At 45.8% G+C, this 20,154-nt stretch overlaps 1 protein-coding gene across 1 annotated transcript in view; it reads left to right on the forward strand.

Annotated features, from left to right (window-relative positions):
- The window catches only part of LOC102261892 (voltage-dependent calcium channel subunit alpha-2/delta-3-like), a gene marked incomplete at its 3' end in the record, with an annotated part of 535,527 nt that overhangs the window by 459,770 nt on the left and 55,603 nt on the right, over nucleotides 1–20,154 (forward strand). Inside the window, exons 7-9 of the mRNA XM_005870310.2 lie at nucleotides 8,438–8,569; nucleotides 17,798–17,858; nucleotides 17,952–18,102. Of these exons, the coding sequence (XP_005870372.2) occupies nucleotides 8,438–8,569; nucleotides 17,798–17,858; nucleotides 17,952–18,102 (344 nt within the window). The remainder of the gene's footprint in view (nucleotides 1–8,437; nucleotides 8,570–17,797; nucleotides 17,859–17,951; nucleotides 18,103–20,154) is intronic.

The raw sequence follows: 20,154 nt of genomic DNA on the forward strand, positions 1-20,154 counted from the left end.
ATGCTGGCCTGGTTGCCCTCAACTGCCCCCCTCTGCCGGCCTGGTCACCCCTAACGGCCCCCCCATGCCACCTGGTCACCCCCAACTGTCCTCCCCGCCAGCCTGGTCGCCCCACGCAGCCTGCTGTTCACTCGTTTGGTCGTCCCTCACTAACCCCCCTGCTGGCTTGGTCATAGGCAGCCATCTTGTGAGGGTGTAAGGGTTAATTTGCATATTCCCTTTTTATTATATAGGATTTTTCTAATTCCAGAGAGGAAGGAAGAGGGAGATAAAAAACAAAACAACACATCAATGATGAGAGAGAATTATTGATTGGCTGCTTCCTGCACACCCCCTACTGAGGATCAACAACCCAGGCATGTGCTCTGACTCAGAATCAAATCTGTGACCTCTTGGTTCTTAGGTAGATACTCAACTTCTGAACCACACTGGCCAGGCCATGTTTTATACCCTTCAGCAGGTTGTCCAATGGTAGTAGTAGTAACAGCTACTATAAATATAATCATTAGAAGAGAAAAAGGGAAAAGCCTCAGTGAGATTGGCCAGGGTTGTGAAGTGGGTGTATGTAGTTGGGTGTTGGAGGGCAAGCAGATTTGAAAGGGATCCTGGGCTGGATCAGAGTGGCTTGGAGCACCAGGCAATGATGGTTAGTCTGTATGATGGGATAGCAGGAACTACCGCTGTTTCTGGGGCAAGGTGGGTGGTCTGGCCATGGTATTTAGAGCAGATTTAAGAGAAGGACACCGAGTTCCAGGGAGCCTCTGTGAGGGCCATGCAAGGTTGGTGTTTTCATACATGCTGGTGGGAAGAGGGTGACTGTGCTCACCCCATCTCCAAACCTGTCCAAGAGGAGTCTATTCCCTTTCCAACCAGAGCAAACCCTCAGGAAGGAGGTAGGCTCTGCTTCTTCAGCTTTATGCTGTAGACCTCCAGGGAGACTCAGTGAGTGCCACAATATCGCATGGCACAAGGGGTGTTTTACATTAGTGAGTACCAGCTTAACTGCAATTTATCAAATGCTGTTTTAGAGTCAGAAGCCCCTTGATGGTGCTCATCTTCACTCTAGACCCCAAGTCCAAATGCCTATGGTGGTGGCATAGCCTCACTGACAGCTTTGCACAGAAATGCTGAGGTGGAAGCCTAAGGGGCTTTGCAGAAGGGCTCTTGTCCCCAGCATTGCCTTGTCTTCACCCACTATGTCCCCTTCAACTCACTGTCCCCAGCATCAGGTGCAGAGCTGCCATGTCAGGGCCCAAAGACTGCCTAATCCCAGTCCCCCTCTCCAGCGACCTCCCACTTTATTTGTTGACAGCTGAGGGCATTCAGCCTGCTATGAGCCACCTGTTCCCTGGTGTCCAGACTGTACGTTTCTAGGCACCCCATTCCTCTTCCCCCTGCGTCTCTCTGGGAGGCAGTAAATAGAGCTCACAGCCTCCCCTCAAGTCTTCTTCCAGCTAATAGTTTGGACAAGGAATTTAGCTAATCTCTACCTTAGGAAGGTGATGTTCTCAGGCAATGATTTCAATGCGCCAAGGATCAGTTTTCTTATCTGTAAAGTGGGGCTAGGGAGAGTTGTTTGCACCTACCTGGAAAGGGTCCTGCATATTGTGTTCCAGAAATGACAATCTCTGCTGCTATCAATGTCATACCTACCTGGAAAGGGTCCTGCATATTGTGTGGCTCATTGTAAATGTTCCAGAAATGACAATCTCTGCTGCTATCAATGTCATCATCATTGTTTTTATTTCTATTGTGTACTTTTCTTCTTCTTAAGACTGGGGAATGGTTTATTCTAGGAGAATGAGGAGTGACCAGGAAGAAGATTTATAGTATGTTAAGGGAGGAGGACTCTTTAAAATTCATATATTTAAGGCAAAAAGCAAAGAAACAGAAGACTTTAGTCCTTGATGTGACCTGGGAATGACCCCTGAAGCCTAGCACACTGAGAGTCCAGAGCACTCTCTAGATTTGCCAGGCCGGTAGGGGTGCCTGTTTGTCATTCATTTTGCTTCCCAACTTCATCTAGAGAGGTTCAGCATTGGGCCATGCGTTCTCTTCGTCCCTCCTGTCCCAGGGCTGCCAGAAATTGGCTCCAGCTTTGTGAATTAAATGTGAAACCTGCATTTAATATCTAGCACATCACTGAGTTTAGAGGAACAGTAAATGTTTGGCAAATAAACCTACTTTATAATTCAACACACATTAAGGGCTATTTTCCAATACATATAAGTACTTGATAATTAGCATAGAAACTATTCATTATTTAATCTATGATCTATTTAGAATGAATAGGAGAGATGTCATGCTGAAATGGGAGACATGAAAACTCTCCAGCCATTCTCCTCTTGAATCGGATCCAACATGTAGTGCTGAGGATAACTCCTGCGTGGCTCAAGCCCTCTCCCCGGGCTAGGTGCGAGTTCAAATTCGGAAGACACACACTTTCAAAGACCTTAGAAAAGCCCAACGTCCTTCCTCCAGCCTTGTTCAAGGCAGGAAATGCCTTTTTTTAAAACAAAGGCCACACTTCAAACCCTAGTTGAACCTGAACTCTGTCCTTTCCCTTCAAATAATGGTTTCAGGGTAATAGTAGTTCTACATTAGCCTATAATCTTTCAAATATACTCAGATTCTCTAGAAATGGACCCATCTTTTGTGGCAGAAAGTGGCAAGTTTAAATCAACCCAGTACTGTTAATTCACTGGAGAGTAAACAATATTGAGGGAAAAGATGGGGTGTGTATCAATGACTTTGAGGTCTGGAGAGGAAACTCCATGAAGATCCTGGTTGCTTGAAGAGGTGTCCTGGAAAGAGGAAGCAGGCTATGCTCACTGTAGAGTTCAGAAGAAAAAGGACCTGAATTGAGGACTGTGAGTAAATATGTGAGGGGCCTTGGCACTAGTGGAGCATAGGTCAGGTCTCTTAGGAACGTATGCCTGGCAGAAAACCCATGCTTGCTGTGGCCTGCCCACCCTCCAGCCCACCTTGCACCTCTCCCCTGACCCCAGCAACATGCTCTGATTTGCTGTTTCTCAAAATACCGGTTTCTTCCCAGATCAGGGCTTTCTGAAGTGCTGCTCCCTCTGCCTAGAAAGCTCTTGTTGGCCACCGCATTTTTGGGCTGATGCCTACTTAGCATTCCAGTCTCTCCTCAATGTGTTCATCTTTGACCATCCATTTTGAGTCACTCCCCTTCCTTCTTTCCATACAGGTAGCTTACCATTCCTTTTTGTTGCCTTTGTGACACCCATTTCTACTTGGAATTCTCCTTATTTGTCCATTGTCTCCCCTCCTCAGACTGAAATGTCAGCTTCACAGTCTGTTGGCTCAGGGCTGAATGCCTGCTAGAGTAGATGCTCCATAAATGTTCCTTGACGGATCAAATGAATGAAAGATCCATGAACAGGGCCTTGCCCTGATAATTTGAGGAAGGGAGGATGAGATTAGGAAGAACCCCACCTGGATAGTCTTAGAACCGCTGAGCTGCCCCGGGGTTGGGGCTCATCATAGAATGGCATGAGACCAGTGAGGTACCCTCTGAGGGTTAGGAGGCCTCCCACCTTACATGCCTTTTCTCAGCAGCCTTTGAGGGAGGGCCAGTTCTATCTCCTTCTACAGATGAGGTCGGCAGCTCAGGGAAGTTGTCACAGTGCAGAGCTGTTAGCTAACAAGTGTCCAGCGAGGACTCAAACCCTAGACTCCAGCTCCAAAGCCTGAGTCCCAGACTGGTTCGCAGCTCTGTGAGGCTGCTGCCCAGGATCACCACTGTAGGGAGGGTGCTCCCAGGGATACCTGCTGTAGGGAACAGGGACACCCACTGTTGGGAGGGTGCTGCCTGGGGACACCCTCTGTAGCGAACAGGGACAAACGTTGGGAGTTCTTATTTATTCATTTACTAATGCACAGAGTAAATAACAGCCCCCTTTGGGGAGCGTTTTGTATGTGCTAGTGGCTGTGCTAAGTGCTTACATTCATTGATTTGCTTGAACCCAAAGGGCTGGTCATCTCCGGCAGGACTCAGGAGATGGGACTGGTGACTGAAAGATGATGACCAGAGGGGCTATTCCTTCAAAGATGAAGAACTGAAATGGAAAGTTGTGTGACTGCGTGTAGGAGGGGGTGTGTGGAGAGAACCTTAGCCATGTGTAACACCAGGTGACCCCCCTGTTCCAAGCGCCAACCATGGGGGAGAGCAGTTATTTGGGGGGAAATAAAAGAAGGAAACTGCAAAGGTGATTTCTTAAAAGTATATTTTTTATTGATTTCAGAGAGGAAGGGAGAGGGAGAGAGAAATAGGAACATCAATGATGAGAGAGAATCATCGATTGGCTGCCTCCTGCAGAACCTCCACTGGGGATCGAGCCCGTAACCCAGGCATGTGCCCTTGACCAGAATCTAACTTGGGACCCTTCAGTCCGCAGGCCAACGCTCCATCCACTAAGCCAAACAAGCTAGGGCTGCAAAGGTGATTTTTGCTGGGTTATATGATACATTACAAAGACAGATCCGAGATGTGTGAGATGCTTTTCAGATACCAATTGCAAATTGATCACAGAGGTGGTGTGGGACTCTCACTCTATAAACATCTGCTAGTTATCTATTTTACTAAAAGCTGAACATCTGATAAATTTTGACTGGCATCGGAAGGGATTTAATCTCTCAGGAGATAGCAGAACCGCTATTCCTGGACTTCGTATGGACCAACATGAATAATAAGTTGATGTGGAATGGGGAGGAACATTGGATAAAATGACTGTGTTATGTGGCATTCGCTATACTGAGCACAGTAGGCTGAGCATTGACACATACACTAGACATTAAGGAAAATATTTTAACCCAATTTTGTACATTATAGGTTGGACCCATTGACATAAGTCAGGAAGCTCATAAAATTATAATACAGACATAAAAATCTGAATTGTCCCCATAAAGAAGAAAAGGAAGAAGGCCTTTAAACGTCCTTTGTAGGGTAAAAAGCCTGCATTTATTAATCTAGGTTTAAAAAGGAATACACACAAACTATGGAATATGGGTGTATTGTAGGATAAGTAAGAGAGTACCTGTACTGGGTTGAGCATCGGCCTCCTGTATGTCCTACAGATGTGAGCTATTTTGGAAATAGGATCTTTGCAGATGTAATTAAGTTAAAAATTTTTAGATGAGATCATCTTGAATTGAGGGTGGACCCTGAATCCAATGGCTGGTTTCTTCAAAGAAAAGGAGAGGTGATTGGACAAAGGCATATAGAGGGGACAGTCCATATAGAGATGGAGGCAGGAGTTGGAGTGATGCATCTACAAGGCAGGAAGCAACAAGGGTTGCTGGGGGCCACCAGGAACTAGGAGAGAGGCATGGGGCACACTCTTCCTCAGGGCCCCAGGAGGATCCAATCCTGCCAACCGTGATTTTGGCATTCTGGCCTCTGAAATAAATTTCTGTTTTGAACCACTTAGTCTGTGGTGTTTTGTTATAGCAGCCACAGGAAGCTAATACAGTACATTAAACCCCTAAGACGATTAAGGGTGGAGGTGAAAGCTAACGCTCAAATTAATTTAGGACTCTTGGAAAATCCTAAATGAAGCAAAGGGGGCTTTTAAACAAATTTTGAAACAAAACACAGTAAACCTACCACTAAGGAGGATGCTGTCATTTTTACAAGTGACCTTAAGAAAGCAAATCTGCTCAGCAAGCACGGAGGGAACATCAGGCTGGGGAGTTGTCCACACCCCGGTAATGTCTACCTCCTCCTCAGTCAATGCTGGAAAGGCTGGGGTCCTGGGTACATGGGGTGCATGACCCTTTGGGCTCCTTCACTTCTGCTTTCTGGCAATGAGCTGGGGAAACCATTTTTAACTGAAGTCTTTTTAAATCCCAAATACTTAGATGAATGCCCCACTTAATAATGACATCATTTTCCTGTTTTTCTCTTCTATCTCTTAGGTGATGGTAACAATGGACAGTAATTCAAGATTTTTTTCTTCTATTAATTTGCTTGCTAAGGAAGCTTGTGAAATCAATACACTGTGATTATTTGAGATATTTGATGAAATAGGTGTGTGCACCAGTCTCCATTTTAACTAGATCATATCTTTTAGTGGTTCTGATTCTCTTGCTCACCACGCCCTAGGAAAATTGAGGCCCCCTTTTCTTGAGGAGGCATAATTTCATAGCAAGATCTGAGGTCCAAATGAAGTGGGCAAAGCGATCCTTAGACCACCGCCATTTCTGAATGTATTCACCCTTCCCCAGGTGGTAATCTTAGGTTTCCAGGACCGCCTGGAGGCAAGGACTGACTCTTACCGCCTCCAAAGAAACCACTACCGAGAAAAAAGAATCCTCTAACTGGAAACTGTTTGACTCCTTAACATGTTGAGACAGTTATCCGGTGAATTGGAATTTTTGCTTCTAATTGTGAAAGGTTTTCATATGACACTGACATAATTGAGGCCATTGACGGAGGAGGCAAGAACCATAGATTTTTTTCAGTGTCATTATTGTCTTTGCATCTTTGAGGATTAATTTAAGGGGCTTTTGTAGCAGAGAGTGAGTCAGAATAATTTTTGTCAAGCTTGGACAGGAACAATAAAGGGCTCCATTTTCCAGGATTGTAAAGATCAAGTCTTTCTTAAAATTACTTGCGGCAAAAGGTTGAATTGGTCATTTTCACTCTCCTAGCCTGTGATGTGGTTATTATTGTTCACAAGAGTTAGAATGAGAGTCAGAATCCCAATTGCCTATTGAGTCCTAATAAGTGATCTGAAAAAATAAGGCAGCCAGAGGTAAGACAATAAGACAAGACACCATGAATGCCCACTGGGTCAGGAGCCACTGTGGGCTCTGCTGGGACCTCTCCAGGTGAACATTTTGGGGGCAGCCAGCTGGCAGAGGGCAGATTGTGTGGAGGAGGGTGCGGGGGATAGGGTGCACTATAGTGAGCAAGTCAGTGTACCTAATTCATATGAACGTTTCTGACATGATTTATCTCATTGTCTTACCGTGAGATTGAGGACGGGAGTGACCCAATCTCTCCTCATCCCCTCAGCTGTGCGTGATGATGAGTATTTAGAATAAGGACACCACGGTGGGATTGCTGTGGCTTGGAGTCCCACAGGGAGCTCTGGGGAGGGTGTGGGACTTCAGGCCAGTGAAATACCTCCATAGATGGCTTTAGGAATACCCTTGGCCTTTTCTGTCAATTATTTTAACCTTCCAAGCAGCCTTTGATGGTGGGCACTATTACCCCCATTTTACAAATAAGGAAAACACTGGTCAGAGGTTTTGTCACTTCCTAGTGGGGTGCCGATAGGAGGAACCTAACCTTCTTCACTCAGTTTTCACTCGTGTAGCCTGCAGGGTAGCGAGGCAGCCTGTCTTGGAGGGCTGAGGTAGGGTGGTAGGAGATAAAATAGCACAGTGCCTGTCCCACAGGAAGCACTGAAAGGTTTCTCCTCCTCCTCTCCCTATTTATTAATATGCTCATCCTGTTGTTAGTCTTACTCTCATCAGACTGGGACTGGACAATTATTTCCCCAGTTAGAACGGAATGTTGCTTAATGTGGTATCATTTTGAAACAGGAGTTTCGGAGATTAAAAAAACAAAAAGTGGACAGTCATGACATCCTCGCTGCTCCACCCTGCTTCCACCAGTATGCCAGAAATCTTGTCCATTCTCCTTCAGTGCCCTTGCCCTTCATTCTTATGTGTGGGACAAGGGGTTATCTTTGGGTGACCCAGGGTGAGGAAGAGGGATTTGCTCCTGGGATAGCGGGTCAGAGAGTAGACAGCTGTCTGTAATCTTCGTTTTAATCACCCACCCAGCCAACCAGCCCTCTCTTCACCAATGCATACGTTTTTGGAGTTTCTGCCACGGGCTGCTCAAAGGAGTCCAGCAGAAGAGCGCAGCAAGGTGGTACCTTCCGTCCTGCGCTCCCACCGCTGAACAAAAGAAGTGGAGAGATTTACTTGCACAATTCCAATTTACTTACCTTTTTTTTTTTTAAAAAAAAAAAAGCAAACTTCTAGGGCTGAGGTGGAGAGAATTTGAACGAGACTGTGTTGGCTGAGGTAACTGCAGTGAGAAAAAAACACACACATGTTTTTCCTATTGTTAAGCTGAGTTCAGGCTCAGGGTGGGGGAAAGTGTAAAAAAATGCTAAGAAGGTCTCTCTTTGCTCCCTTGAGAACTGTGGGCCACATGAGAATAAAGGGATGTGCCTTTCAGGGAAGGAGCCATTGGGAGGGCTCCCACTTGCTGGAGGACTCGCGCAGGGCAGGATGGGGACACCCTGATGTATGGAGTTTCCAGGGGCTGTCACTGTCTTTGTGGCTTTCTGCAAGGTGGCCTCCTGCTGGTCACCGCCAGCTATGCAATGCCAGCCAGGTTCTCTCACTTTGGTTTGTAACATCTTCTCTCTCTTTCTTTCTTTTTTTCCCCCAGACCCAGCAATTGTCAATGGTGTTTATTGGTCTGAATCCCTAAACAAAGTTTTTGTGGATAACTTTGACCGTGACCCGTCTCTCATATGGCAGTACTTTGGAAGTGCAAAGGGCTTTTTCCGGCAGTATCCAGGTGAGTATCCTGCATGGAGAGTTATGATTCAAACAAAGGGACATGTGATATGTTCCTTTAGGGTTCGTGGTTAAAACTGGTCCCCCTTCCTTTCGGAGAAAATGAAATGTTCTAAAAAGCAAAACAGAGGAACAGACAAAACAGAATAGAAACTGACTCATTGATACAGAGAACAAACTGATGGTTGTCGGAGGGGAGGGAGGTGGGGGCATGGGAAAAATAAGTGAAGTGGATTAAGAGGAACAGAATTCCAGTTATAAAATAAGTAAGTCATGGGGATGTAATGGACAGCATAGGGAATACAGTCAGTAGTGGTGTAGTAACTACTTGGTGACATTTGTTTATTACTTACCACGGTGATCATTTGTAAGGTATTTAAATGTTGAATCACTGGGTTGTACACCTGAAACTAATATAATATTGCATGTCAACTTTGTGCCAATTAAAAAGCTATTAAATCTATCAGCAGGTGCAGGATAGGATTGGCCATGTGGCATCTGCACCCCCTTGTGCACACGCACCAGGCATCTTTCTCAATACAGTCATTCATAGAGTTGCCCAAAGTGGGGAATGGTGGTGTGAGACATACAGTATTTAAACTTCCTCACAAGAGTTTGCCTTTATTATTATTATTATTATTATTATTGGTACTATTGTTATAATCGGGGAAATGAACAAGTCATCATTGGAGGAGTTAAGTTCTGACTGAAAGGTGTAGGAAATGGAAAATTTGAATTTGAGTTTTCCCCCTCTGGAGCCAACTGCCCTTGGAAGAAGGGGCCGAAATGGCCAATGCACCAAGGATGTCGGGAACCTATCCTTAGGGGCCACCAGCAGCACCTTCCAATGAGTGCATTTGTCAGAGTCTGGCCATCTTGCCGTGAAGCAGGTGTTCATTTGGGAGCCTTCCCAGGCCTCTACTTTGCAATAGGAATTTAACTCTGGCTTGGTTTGAATTTTAATTAAAAAGGGAAGTTTTAATTTTGCTTACAAGTTGTGAAAACAGGACTCGAGGCTGCAATTGTGCCAGCAACACAGCTGTACAAATTAACAAGCTCAACCTAAAAGAAGGGGGGAAAAAACATCCTGCATAATCTTGGAGCAATTAAGTGGAGTCTTTTATGTTTTCATTAAGTAAGGCTAGGCACCTGATGTCTTCCCGCTCCGAGGCACAGAGACTGCCAGCCTCCGCCCGAGGAGCTGCTTGCCTTGCACACAGCATCTGTCCCCTGAGACTTGCTTGCCAATGTCTGCTTTGCCAGATTATTCACTATTTCCCAAGAGCTGTGTTCAGCAGGGAATGCATGTTCCTCCTGGAGCTCACAGGAATTTAAACAATAAGTATCTTATTAAAGATAACGCTATAATAAACAGCGGTCTGTTAAAGTTCCAGTATCACCAAGTTGCAGTCTGCTTTGAAACACTCAACAGAGAGTAAATTTCACACAGATGTTGCTGAAATGAGAGCATGGTGGGTGGCTGATCCATTGAGGAAGCCACAAGGACATCTCATCATCTTGCCATGTGGTATTTGGCTGAAGTGGAGCAGATAAGAAGAAACCAGAGGTCATCTGTTGTCTCCACCAGCAGGAAGCCCTCAAACTATGGTCATGAGGAAATTTGAAAATAAAGGTGTATGAATAATCTTGGGCTGCCATAGCAAAATATCATAGACTGAAAGGTTGAAATACAGACATTTATCCCTTATAGGTATGGAGGCTGGGAAGGCCAAGATCAAGGTACCAGCACACTCAGTTCTTGGTGAGAGCCCTCTTTCTGGCTTGCAGATGGCCACCTTCTCCATGAGTCCTCCCATGGTAGAGAGAAGAAGCTCTGGTGTTTCCTACTCTTCCTAAAAGGCCACTAATCCCATCATGGGGCCCCACCCTCATAGCTTCATTTAAACCTAATTACCTTCCAAAGGCTCCACCTCTCAATACCATCACATAGAGGGTTAGGGCTTCAACATATGAAGGGGGGGGGGCAGGGGGTTTGACTCAAACATTCAGTCTACAATAAAAGGGAATTCTAATAGAGAGTTTATATAATAGGGGGGATTAATTACATACAAGGTGTTCATCAGTCAGAGCAGTTGACTCAGAAATGCTTAGAGTTCTTTTATGACATTTGTAGCAGAATTTTGACTTTGTAAAATTTCTGCATCTTTTCTATGTTAATGTAGACATAGGTCACAGTCCTCCAAAGGGCTTTCATTGCCTGATAAATGTCACGCGGTCACTCAGTGCTGAGTTCTGAACAGAGAGCACATAACATGATTATTGGAAAAAGGATCCAGGGGCATTTTTTTGCTAGGATGTTTTTCTTTCCATGATGCATCTTTCCATGTGTAGAGTGACATAATACTATAAGCCAGTTATCAGCATGCATGTTCTTAAGCAGAAGGGATGTTTCTTTATTCTTACAAAAATATATCTTGAGTTCTTGCTTTGTTCTGAGCTCTGTGTGAGGCCCTGAGGATAAAATGGGGAACTGGACAGAAAAGGCCTCGGCCCTTGTGCAGGCCCCTCTTGTTGGGACATGCATTCATCGGGGATTTTGATTGAAAGATTCAGAAACCCAGTTATGACTAGCTCCAGCAAGGGGCACATTTATTGGCTCATGTAACTCAAAATTCAAGGGTTGTGCAGTTTTGAGGCACAGACGGCTTCCAGAAGTCAGCAATGCCATTTGGATTTTGACTATTTGCTTTCATTCTTCACCTCTACCTTCCTCTGTTCTGACCTTATTTCCCTGGCAGATGATCTCCTCGCAATGGAGAATGTGGCCGTGGGCTTTCAGGGTCATTCTTCAGTTATGGTCCTGGGAAGAGACAGCATCTTTCTCAATAGCTTGGGTGAAAGTCCAAGGATTAGCCTGGTCTGGGTCATGTGCCCACATGGGAAATCCAGGACACTGGACAGTGGGTAAGGCCAGTCAAGTGAAACTATGGGGATTGGTGAGGATACTGTGGCCTTGCCTGGAGTGGGCGCCTAAATGAAGGGACAATGACCACCATGGGGAGAGAGATGAACAGATCGTCGTGTTACAGTGTGTTTCATGCTAAGGTAGGGGAAATAGAGGGTGCTGGGGGATCACAGAAAAGGAGCACAATCCCATCTCTGGAGGTGGAAGGAAATTCTTTCTGGAATGAGAATTTTAGTCAGCATTAGCCTAGAAGCATACCTGTGATGATGTTGTCCACTTCTGCATAACTTCACATAGGCCTCCACAAGTATCCCTTATGTGTAAGGGCAGGTGGCAACAGTTCTGTCGTGCTGTCTGAAAGAAATGTCTGTGACCACCCAGATGCTCTGTATCTAGTGTCTAATGTGGTAGCCACTGACCACAGGTGGCTGCTGAGAACTTGAAATGTGCCTAGTGAGACTGAGGAACTAAGATTTTAATTTTATACTTTTAATTAATTTAAGTGTAGAATGAAATAGTCACATGGGGCTAGTAGCTACTGTGTTGAATAGTATAACTCTGTAGAAAAAGACTTGTATAATCTGATGCGCAGTTTTCAAGGTACTACTGGCATTGCCTTTTAGTGTCTACATTACAAAAGGGTCTCACTGAACAGGGAACTTCAGATAAGCTCTTCTAAACAACAGCAACAACAAAACTGCTGTTAAAGGGCCTTTGGGCTCTGCAGGATTGTTTACTCAGGGCTAGTGAAGCTCTGTTTAGTTCAGTTTCATCCCTGAGAGCCTTTGGGATTGCTGTGAATGTAACTCTCCTGCTGATGATAGTGATGGTGGCCACTGTTTGTTGAGCTCTCTGCTGGCTGCTCATACACGCATTGCTTGCATTAACCCTCACACGATCCTCTGAGCTGGGGCTCCTGCAATGCCCATTGTGAAATGAGAAAACAGAGGCCAAGAGATGAACTGACTAACCCAGGACATACCAACAGGGTCAAAGGGAGTTGGCAATGGTGTTAATGCTTCAACCACCTCTTTTTTTTTGTTTGCTCTCATGGTGGTTGTTACCCTATAAAATATGAACTCTGGCCTACGGTCCTGAGGCATCAGGCTTTCAATCCCTGTCTCCTTTACTGGGATACCTGCCCCAGGAGGACAGAGCCATTTGTTTCGTCCATCACTTGTCACCAGCACCAAGAATATCGCATTGAAGGTATTCAGTATGTATTTGTTAAATGGATATATCACTCAGTGGATCAAAATTCAGCACATCTACCATCCCCTATCATACTGGTATTAGCAGCCTTCCCTCCCTAGGAACAATAGAGCTGTTGCCTCTCTGGGAAACTGGTCACTAGCTTCTGTCTAAAGGACTGAGTGACCGAGGAGGGAATGGGCATAAACACAGTGTAGAGCCATGTAGAGTTTTGCCATCCCCCTCCATTGCTCCCTCTTCTCCAAGTCCTCCCAAGTCTCTATCCTTTTATCCCAATATCCACCAAGTCCGGGACACTGGGTGTCCCCTTCTGTTGGTAGTTAACATCATGATGCCTCATGACCACCATGTTAAGGTTAAAAGGGATCTCCAGGCTCATCACCTCCCAGGAGGCAGAGTCGTACCTGCACAGTGAGTCTATCCTGAGAGCCTCGTCAGTTCATGATTTTACAATCCTGTGTGTGTCCCAGTTTCTGCCTGGGTGGGGCCTTCAGTGCTGATCCATCCTTCATGTTCTGGCCAATTCTTCCCTCTGTCCTCAATGATATGGCTGACTGGCAGTCATTTGTAGCTGTTCTTAAATATATATAGGGAGAAAACTATCTGTCATAGACAGATCAGTAGCTAATCAAAAACAGACAACAATTAAATGTATGCATGATGATAAGCAGCTCAGTTCCTTCCCCAGTATCAGACTCTCCCCATCCCAGAGCGTCATCTCAGGAGATTGTTCCAGTAGGAGGCTCGATGATCACAAAGGGAACTGCTTTTCTGGTCTTTGTCATGATTTCTGGGCCACACGAAGGTGAAAGCTGGTTCCCAGTACAGCTGCGAGGAGGGGAACGGATGGCTAACTAAAGAGCTCTCTACAAGTTTGGATAACCAAAGAGCTCTCTGCAAGCTGCTGTTGGCTGGTAACACGTCAAGAGTAGGTTCCCTGCACAGTGTTACTTTCTGTTTTTTCTCTTGCCCGCCTTCCTCACCAAGGGTTAGCAGTAGGTGAAGTGTGGTTGATATTGGAGGATTGTCTTAGAAGACATTCCAAATTTGATTACAACTCAATCATGTTAAGCTAGCATTTCATTGTAGACCAGCTACTTTAGATCCAAAGTTATATTGGGAGGTATTTATTTAAACTTAAGATTTGGGGCTGAATAAACAATATCGAGGAAGGAATTGGGTAGAACTTACCCAGTTAGGGATAAACCAACATCTGCTACCTCTTGATTTTCCTTCCTTTCTTTCCTCATCGTTCTGGGCTTTTATTCTCAGATAGGGAAGAGAAATCCCAGGTTGCAATGTGAGAGTTAGTGTTTTTCAGGTGGTGGGTTGTGCAGATGACTTGGATGTCATTAGCGGCTCCAGGGCAGTATTGGGGAAAGGACTTGGCCCTAAGGAGAGAAGAAAAGCAATGGGCAAAGATACCCTTTGTTGAGGTAGAGGGCAGAAATAAATCGAGAGGCCAAAAAGATATTTGGAGTTTACTGTGCTCTTTGTTGCAGTTGTTAGTGCTGTTGGACTGTCTTAAACCTTTCTGTCACATGCAATTCTATTGGCAGCATGTGGCTCAGCTTTCAGACGAGGCTGGATGAGGCTCTGCTCTCTTGGCCCCGCTGTTCGTTTGCATGTGCTAAAGGAGAACATGAAGTCATATGTTGTTTTAGATGAAATTAATTTCACTCTAATATTAGTTTTAATGACTCCGGGGGACCAGCTATGGGGTATATGAATGTTGTACAATATTTTACATTCAGTCAGATTTGAGCATTGGAGTCTGCAGTAGAGATTTTGACATTATTTTGAGTCTCACCTCAAGGATGTGCAGAATGTTCTGGAGACTGTCCTCTGAAAGCTGAGGAAGGCAGCTTGGCAATCGCTGGCGCTGCCCGTGAAGCCGCGAGGCCCAGGGAGAAGCAGCTAAGTCTGCTGAGCTGCATCCTTCCTCCTGCCTGGAGATTCACGCCCCATCCAGCCTGGGTGGGTCCCCAAAGGCCTGTGGCACTTCCAGAAGTTATGTGGCTCCTGGGGGTAGCTCTTGATTAACAGACAGTTCCCTGCATCACAAAATCCCCTGCATGTCAGTGAGCCAACTATTACTATCTCTGGGATTTGAAGTTACTTGGATATTTTCACAATATCTACCTGTGCAAAAACTTATATACTAAAAAGTTGATATGTCCTTGGGGAGATGGTACCATCTGGAATAGAGTTTCCTGAAGTTTCTCTCCTAAAACATTTTGTTGTGAGACTGTTTTGGGGAGAAGGGGCTCAGTGGTCAAATTAGTTTGGTGAATGCTGCCCCTGCCCTTCCAGTCCCGGAGATTCAGGATGTGCTGAAGCAGGTTAAAGGCCCTCAGATGTCCCTCCCGGTTTATTTTTATTCACTTAACTCAAGTTCTCATCCTACTAGAAATCTCAGGGAAAGCTATTGAACTCGGAGAACCTTGGATTCCCTGATGTGAAATGAAGGTTTTGATCCAAAGGTCAGATTTGAGCAACCTGGAGACCAGGTTGACTTTTGTTGTTACATCCAGGGCAGCGGTGCCTAGAACTGCCTGCATCCTCACTCAGTGTGCACTGATGTCCTGACTCAGAGAGCCCGGGCCTCAGGTTCCTGCTGCTACCAGGCTCTTTCCTCTGCATAAACGTCTGTGCACTGGGCACGGCCACACCAGCGTTCCTTCAGTTCCTTGAACTTGACGTGCTCTTCTCAGCCTCAGGACCTTTGCAAACATTGGTCTCTCTACCTGGGGTATTCTTCTTCACCCTGTGGCCACTCCTCACGTAGGTTTCATGAATCTAACCCATTAGTGGGTTTAATGGTGTCTCTACCACAAATGCATGCTCACTTGGAGCCCCGGAATGTAACCTTACTTGAAAGTAGGGTCTCTTAGATGTAATTAGTTAAGTTGGGATTAGATCATACTGTATTTGGGTGGGACCTACATCCAAGGTGACTGGTGTCCTTAAAAGAGGAGAAGACACAGGGACACAGGGGGAGTCAGCCATGGGAAGATGAGAAAGAGATTGCAGAGATGCAGCTCTAAGTCAGGGAACACCAAGGACCGCTGAGGCCACCAGAAGGTAAGGGGCAAGGAAGGACTCTTCCCTAGAGCCTTCAGAGGGGGCATGGCCCTTGATGTTGCACATCTGTCTTCCATCACTGTGAAAGCATACACTCCTGTCAAGCCGCCCAGTTGGTAGGCCTTTGTTACCTCAGCCCTAATGTGCCATCATTCTGTTCTCAGCTTGAAGAGCCTCCTTCATCTTCAGGATTAGAGCCAACCTTTATACACTAACATAGCCTCAGGTATAGAGCCGCCATTATTCACTAACACAGCCTCAGGTCCTTCTTCCTTTTAGAGCCACCTTTATACACTAGCATAGCCTCAGGTACTGTCCTTCCGGACATCTCTGGTTCTTGTGATTTCATACCTAGTGTCTGCTTTTCTGCTAGATGTGAGGCTTCCTGAGGGCAGGAGGGGCTGGGCCCCCCTTTCTTAGTCTCTGCTGTCTGTCCTTCACTTGTCAGAGTGACTGGGAGGAGTGACAATCCCACTTGCAGAGAAATGAACTCAGTCCAAAGGAGAGCATGCGGTGGCATCAATTCCTGTCCCCCAGGCCCAGGCCTAAATGCTGGGCAGGAGGAGCGAACTGACCAGGTTCTCATTCTGGTAGAGCACAGCGATGGGGAGGGTGGATGGCAGCCATGCTCGCCATTGAAGAACACTACACACAGTTCAACTCCAGAAACGCCCACGGACCGCCTACCATGAGTCAACACATTAAAAGATAAATTCTCTTTATATTGGACTCAAAGCAATTCTGTGTGGAACATTACCTAGCCTCACCAAGGATATAATTGCAAATGTGTCAAGACTGTATGAATCTGGCTACACTTGGCTTTGTACAAAGCAGTGTGTCAGATGTTTTTAAAACAAATTGCATTCTTGTCCTTTAGTGTACAATAGCATGTCAGCTTTATTTTATCTTCATTACCTAATGGCCTTCCATTGGCAGTGGCTTCTCATACTTTTTTCTGATTTGTTACAGGGAACTCATTAAATGAGGCACATTTGCAGATGGGAAATGTAGGTACAAGGAAGACAAGAACAAAATGACTCATTGGATTACAAACTGCCATCTCAGAGTTATCTGTGTAATAACTCGGGGGCGTTATCTTGAGCACATGCCTGTGAGCCCCGTGTGGTCCGGAAGGCTGGCCATTATTAATTGGAAAGGAGACTCTCAAGGCTACAATCTCAGTCACGATTTCCTCATAGAAAATAATTTTTCTAGTGTTCTGAACTCCAAAGTCTGTGTTTCAAATCCTCTATCTCTGAGCACCACTGAGAGTTGAAAACAATGATTTTCTATCTTATTTTTAGGCAGCAAAAACTTTTTTTAAAAGTTTTATTCTTAAAAACCAAGTTGTAAACAGAGAATGTCAACTGTCTGCAAACCATGAAGCTAAAGGTGTTGGAATCCATTTACATCTAAGAAAAGCTCTCCAGGCCTCCAAGCTTGAAACTCACACTTCATTGTACAGCACAATTAGGGCTATTTTGTTTTATTTTATTTTAAAGCCAGGCCAAAATTCCTGATTTTAAAAACGAGTCAGGAAAGAACAGACCTGTGTATATTCTGCGATAGAAACATATCAAATGCTTGCTACCTCCCATACTGTAGGCATAACTGACCCAGGTCCAGGGATGCGCCCACCTTGCCCAGAGACCTGTGAATCATGCCCCAGGTCCAGCAATTTGAGGGACAGTGAGAAACGACCTTGGCTAACTTTATCTTTACCCAGAAGGGGCTGCAGCCCGTCCTTCCTCAATGGACAGCGCTTTACTCAAGGCAGTGCCACCGCCAGCGGGCCTTGGCAGGAGTGCACTCAGGCTAATTGCTGTCCTGTGGCAGCCCCGCAGCACCTCCCAGAGTGGGCGACAGAGCACGTGATGAGCTCCAGGGTTGGTCTTCACATGTGATTTTTCACCCTGTCCACTCAGTCAGCAAAGCAGAGCAGCCTTGAAGTGCTATGAATAAATATTTGAAGTTTCTGGGTTTCTTATAACTCCATTTTTCTTCTAGGGATTAAATGGGAACCAGATGAGAATGGAGTCATTGCCTTTGACTGCAGGAACCGAAAATGGTAGGAAATGGACAAACCTCTCAGTTAGTTTTTAAAAGGCAAACTTGCAGAGAGGGTCAAGATTCCGTTTCCCTGTGTGTTCCCCTGACCTAGGTACATCCAGGCAGCGACTTCTCCGAAGGACGTGGTCATCTTAGTTGACGTCAGCGGCAGCATGAAGGGTCTCCGCCTGACCATCGCCAAGCAAACGGTCTCGTCTATTCTGGACACGCTGGGGGACGATGACTTCTTCAACATCATCGCTGTGAGTGCGGCTGCCTTGTGCTTTCTGTGCACTTCGGGTTCCTTTGATCTTTTAGTAGCAATGGTTCACAGTCTTATTGCTTTTGTATGTAGAGCGTTAGATGCCCAGGATGAGGATCGGTTAGTCCCCTGTGAGCTCAGTGAGTGGTGAGGTTGGAGGGGCTCGGGGAGACTGGGGTGCTGGTGAGCGCGGTTGCTCTCCTAACCACGCAGACAGCTGCTGCTGGAAGGGTAGCACGAGGTTGGTTTTCCTGGGTTGCCAGCCTCTGCAGAATTAGGCGTGGCAAGGTTTTCCTTAAACTGCTAGATCTTCTCCTGTGGGGATTAACTTCCAGCAGGATTGATCTGATGACAGTGATAGTGATAACAGTCGTGATGATAAAATGAGGAAAAAGTGAAGAGCAGTCGTAGACTCACTCACAGAACACTTTATCTCATCTTCAGAAACCAAAGTGGCACTTAAGTGCCTACTGTGTGCCATTTACTTTCCTCTTCATATTTGCATTCTCTTTGTCACTCACAGCAACTCTAGGTGGTCCGGGTGGTTTGGGCATTTTCTCAGACAAAGCTGCTTGGATTGAGAGAGTGTCAGTCAGTGGGCTGAGGCCACAGCACTGGGAAGTGGGAGATGCAGGAGCCACGCCTGGCAGTGCCGTCCTCTCTGGCAAGAGCCGATTCAGCTGCTCATCTCCATCTCCTCCCCAGTTCTCTGGTGTGATTCTCCTCAGGTCCTTTATGTCCCTGTCACTCTTTTCCCAAAGAGTGTAGCCGCAGTGAGCCTGGTCCTTCTCCTGGAGAGCTTAACCAGGTGCTCCTGGGTGGGCCACCTGGGCTGGGCCTCATCACCTCTATCTGGGACGTGGAGGGCGTGTAGCAGGCAGGGAGGCAGCATGGTGAGGGGGACGGAGCTTGGGCTTTGGAGTTGGGACTTAGTTTTGAATCCGGGTGCTCCCGGATTCCCTGGGCCAGTGCACAGGAGGCCACGGTCAGTGGGAGGGTGCTATTTGAAGAGCGGTGTATCATGCTGTGAGAATGCTGTTGCTCTTGTCTGCTGGGCTCCCCCGAGCCCCTGAGCAGAATGTGTCATCAAGGGGCCCTACTTCTGGTAGCCTCCTGCATGACACCCTCTTTTATTCGCTAGGCAGAGGGCTTGACTGAGTGTCCTCCTGCCTGTGTGTGCTTGTGATGGGACTCTGAGCAAAACACACAACCACAGGGCCTCATGATTTAGAGCTTCAGATTTTACAAAGCCCCGAAGAAGAAAAGGAAAAGAAAGAAAATCATAGCTTCCATGAAAGTAAGGGTTAGTCTTGTTCATTCATTAAACTGTCATTGGTGCCTAGAGCAGTGCCTGGCAAATAGTAGGAGTTTAAATATTTATGGAATGAATAATACCAGCAGCTGCTTTCCACAGAGGGCCCACTGTGTGCAAGCCCCTGCTAAGTGTCTTATGTGGATTCCCTCATTGGATCCTCTCCCAGCTCTGTGCTAAGTGGCATGGAGACAAAGGCACCAAGAGGTAGAAATGACTGCCTTAAGATCACTACCCAGAGAAAGGGGCACAGTGAGGACTCAGAAACAGTCTGGCTTGACCTCCCACTTCCTGAGCAGAAGTGAAGAGGATGGAGTTGAGGGTTCAGCCACCTTCCTGTGAAACTCGATGGCCAGGGGCAGGGTTTTCCCCCCAGGAGACTTTCAGATAGAAGTTGTCTAACTACCAGTCATTGAGAATATGCAAATGAAGCCTGATCCCCACACATCCTGAAGCATTTACAGATAAGAAGCAGCTAATTCGGGACTATCTTTCTTATTAATCTTTAATTACTCATTACAGAAGTATCAGAAATTTGCATAATAAGAAGAGCTAACTAATTACATCCTGAATTCTTATCAGTCAGAATTTATTGTTCTGTTAACAAAACCAATCGATTGAAATAATCTCTGTAAATTCATTAAGATACACACACAGTGTCAACTCAATAATGAAAAGAGGGTGATTAAGATAATTAAAAGTAGACATGCCAGTTATTATAGATCACTTAAGAAAAAAAGT

The sequence above is a fragment of the Myotis brandtii genome, unplaced genomic scaffold (assembly GCF_000412655.1).
Source record: "Myotis brandtii unplaced genomic scaffold, ASM41265v1 scaffold316, whole genome shotgun sequence".
Lineage (NCBI taxonomy): Eukaryota > Metazoa > Chordata > Mammalia > Chiroptera > Vespertilionidae > Myotis > Myotis brandtii.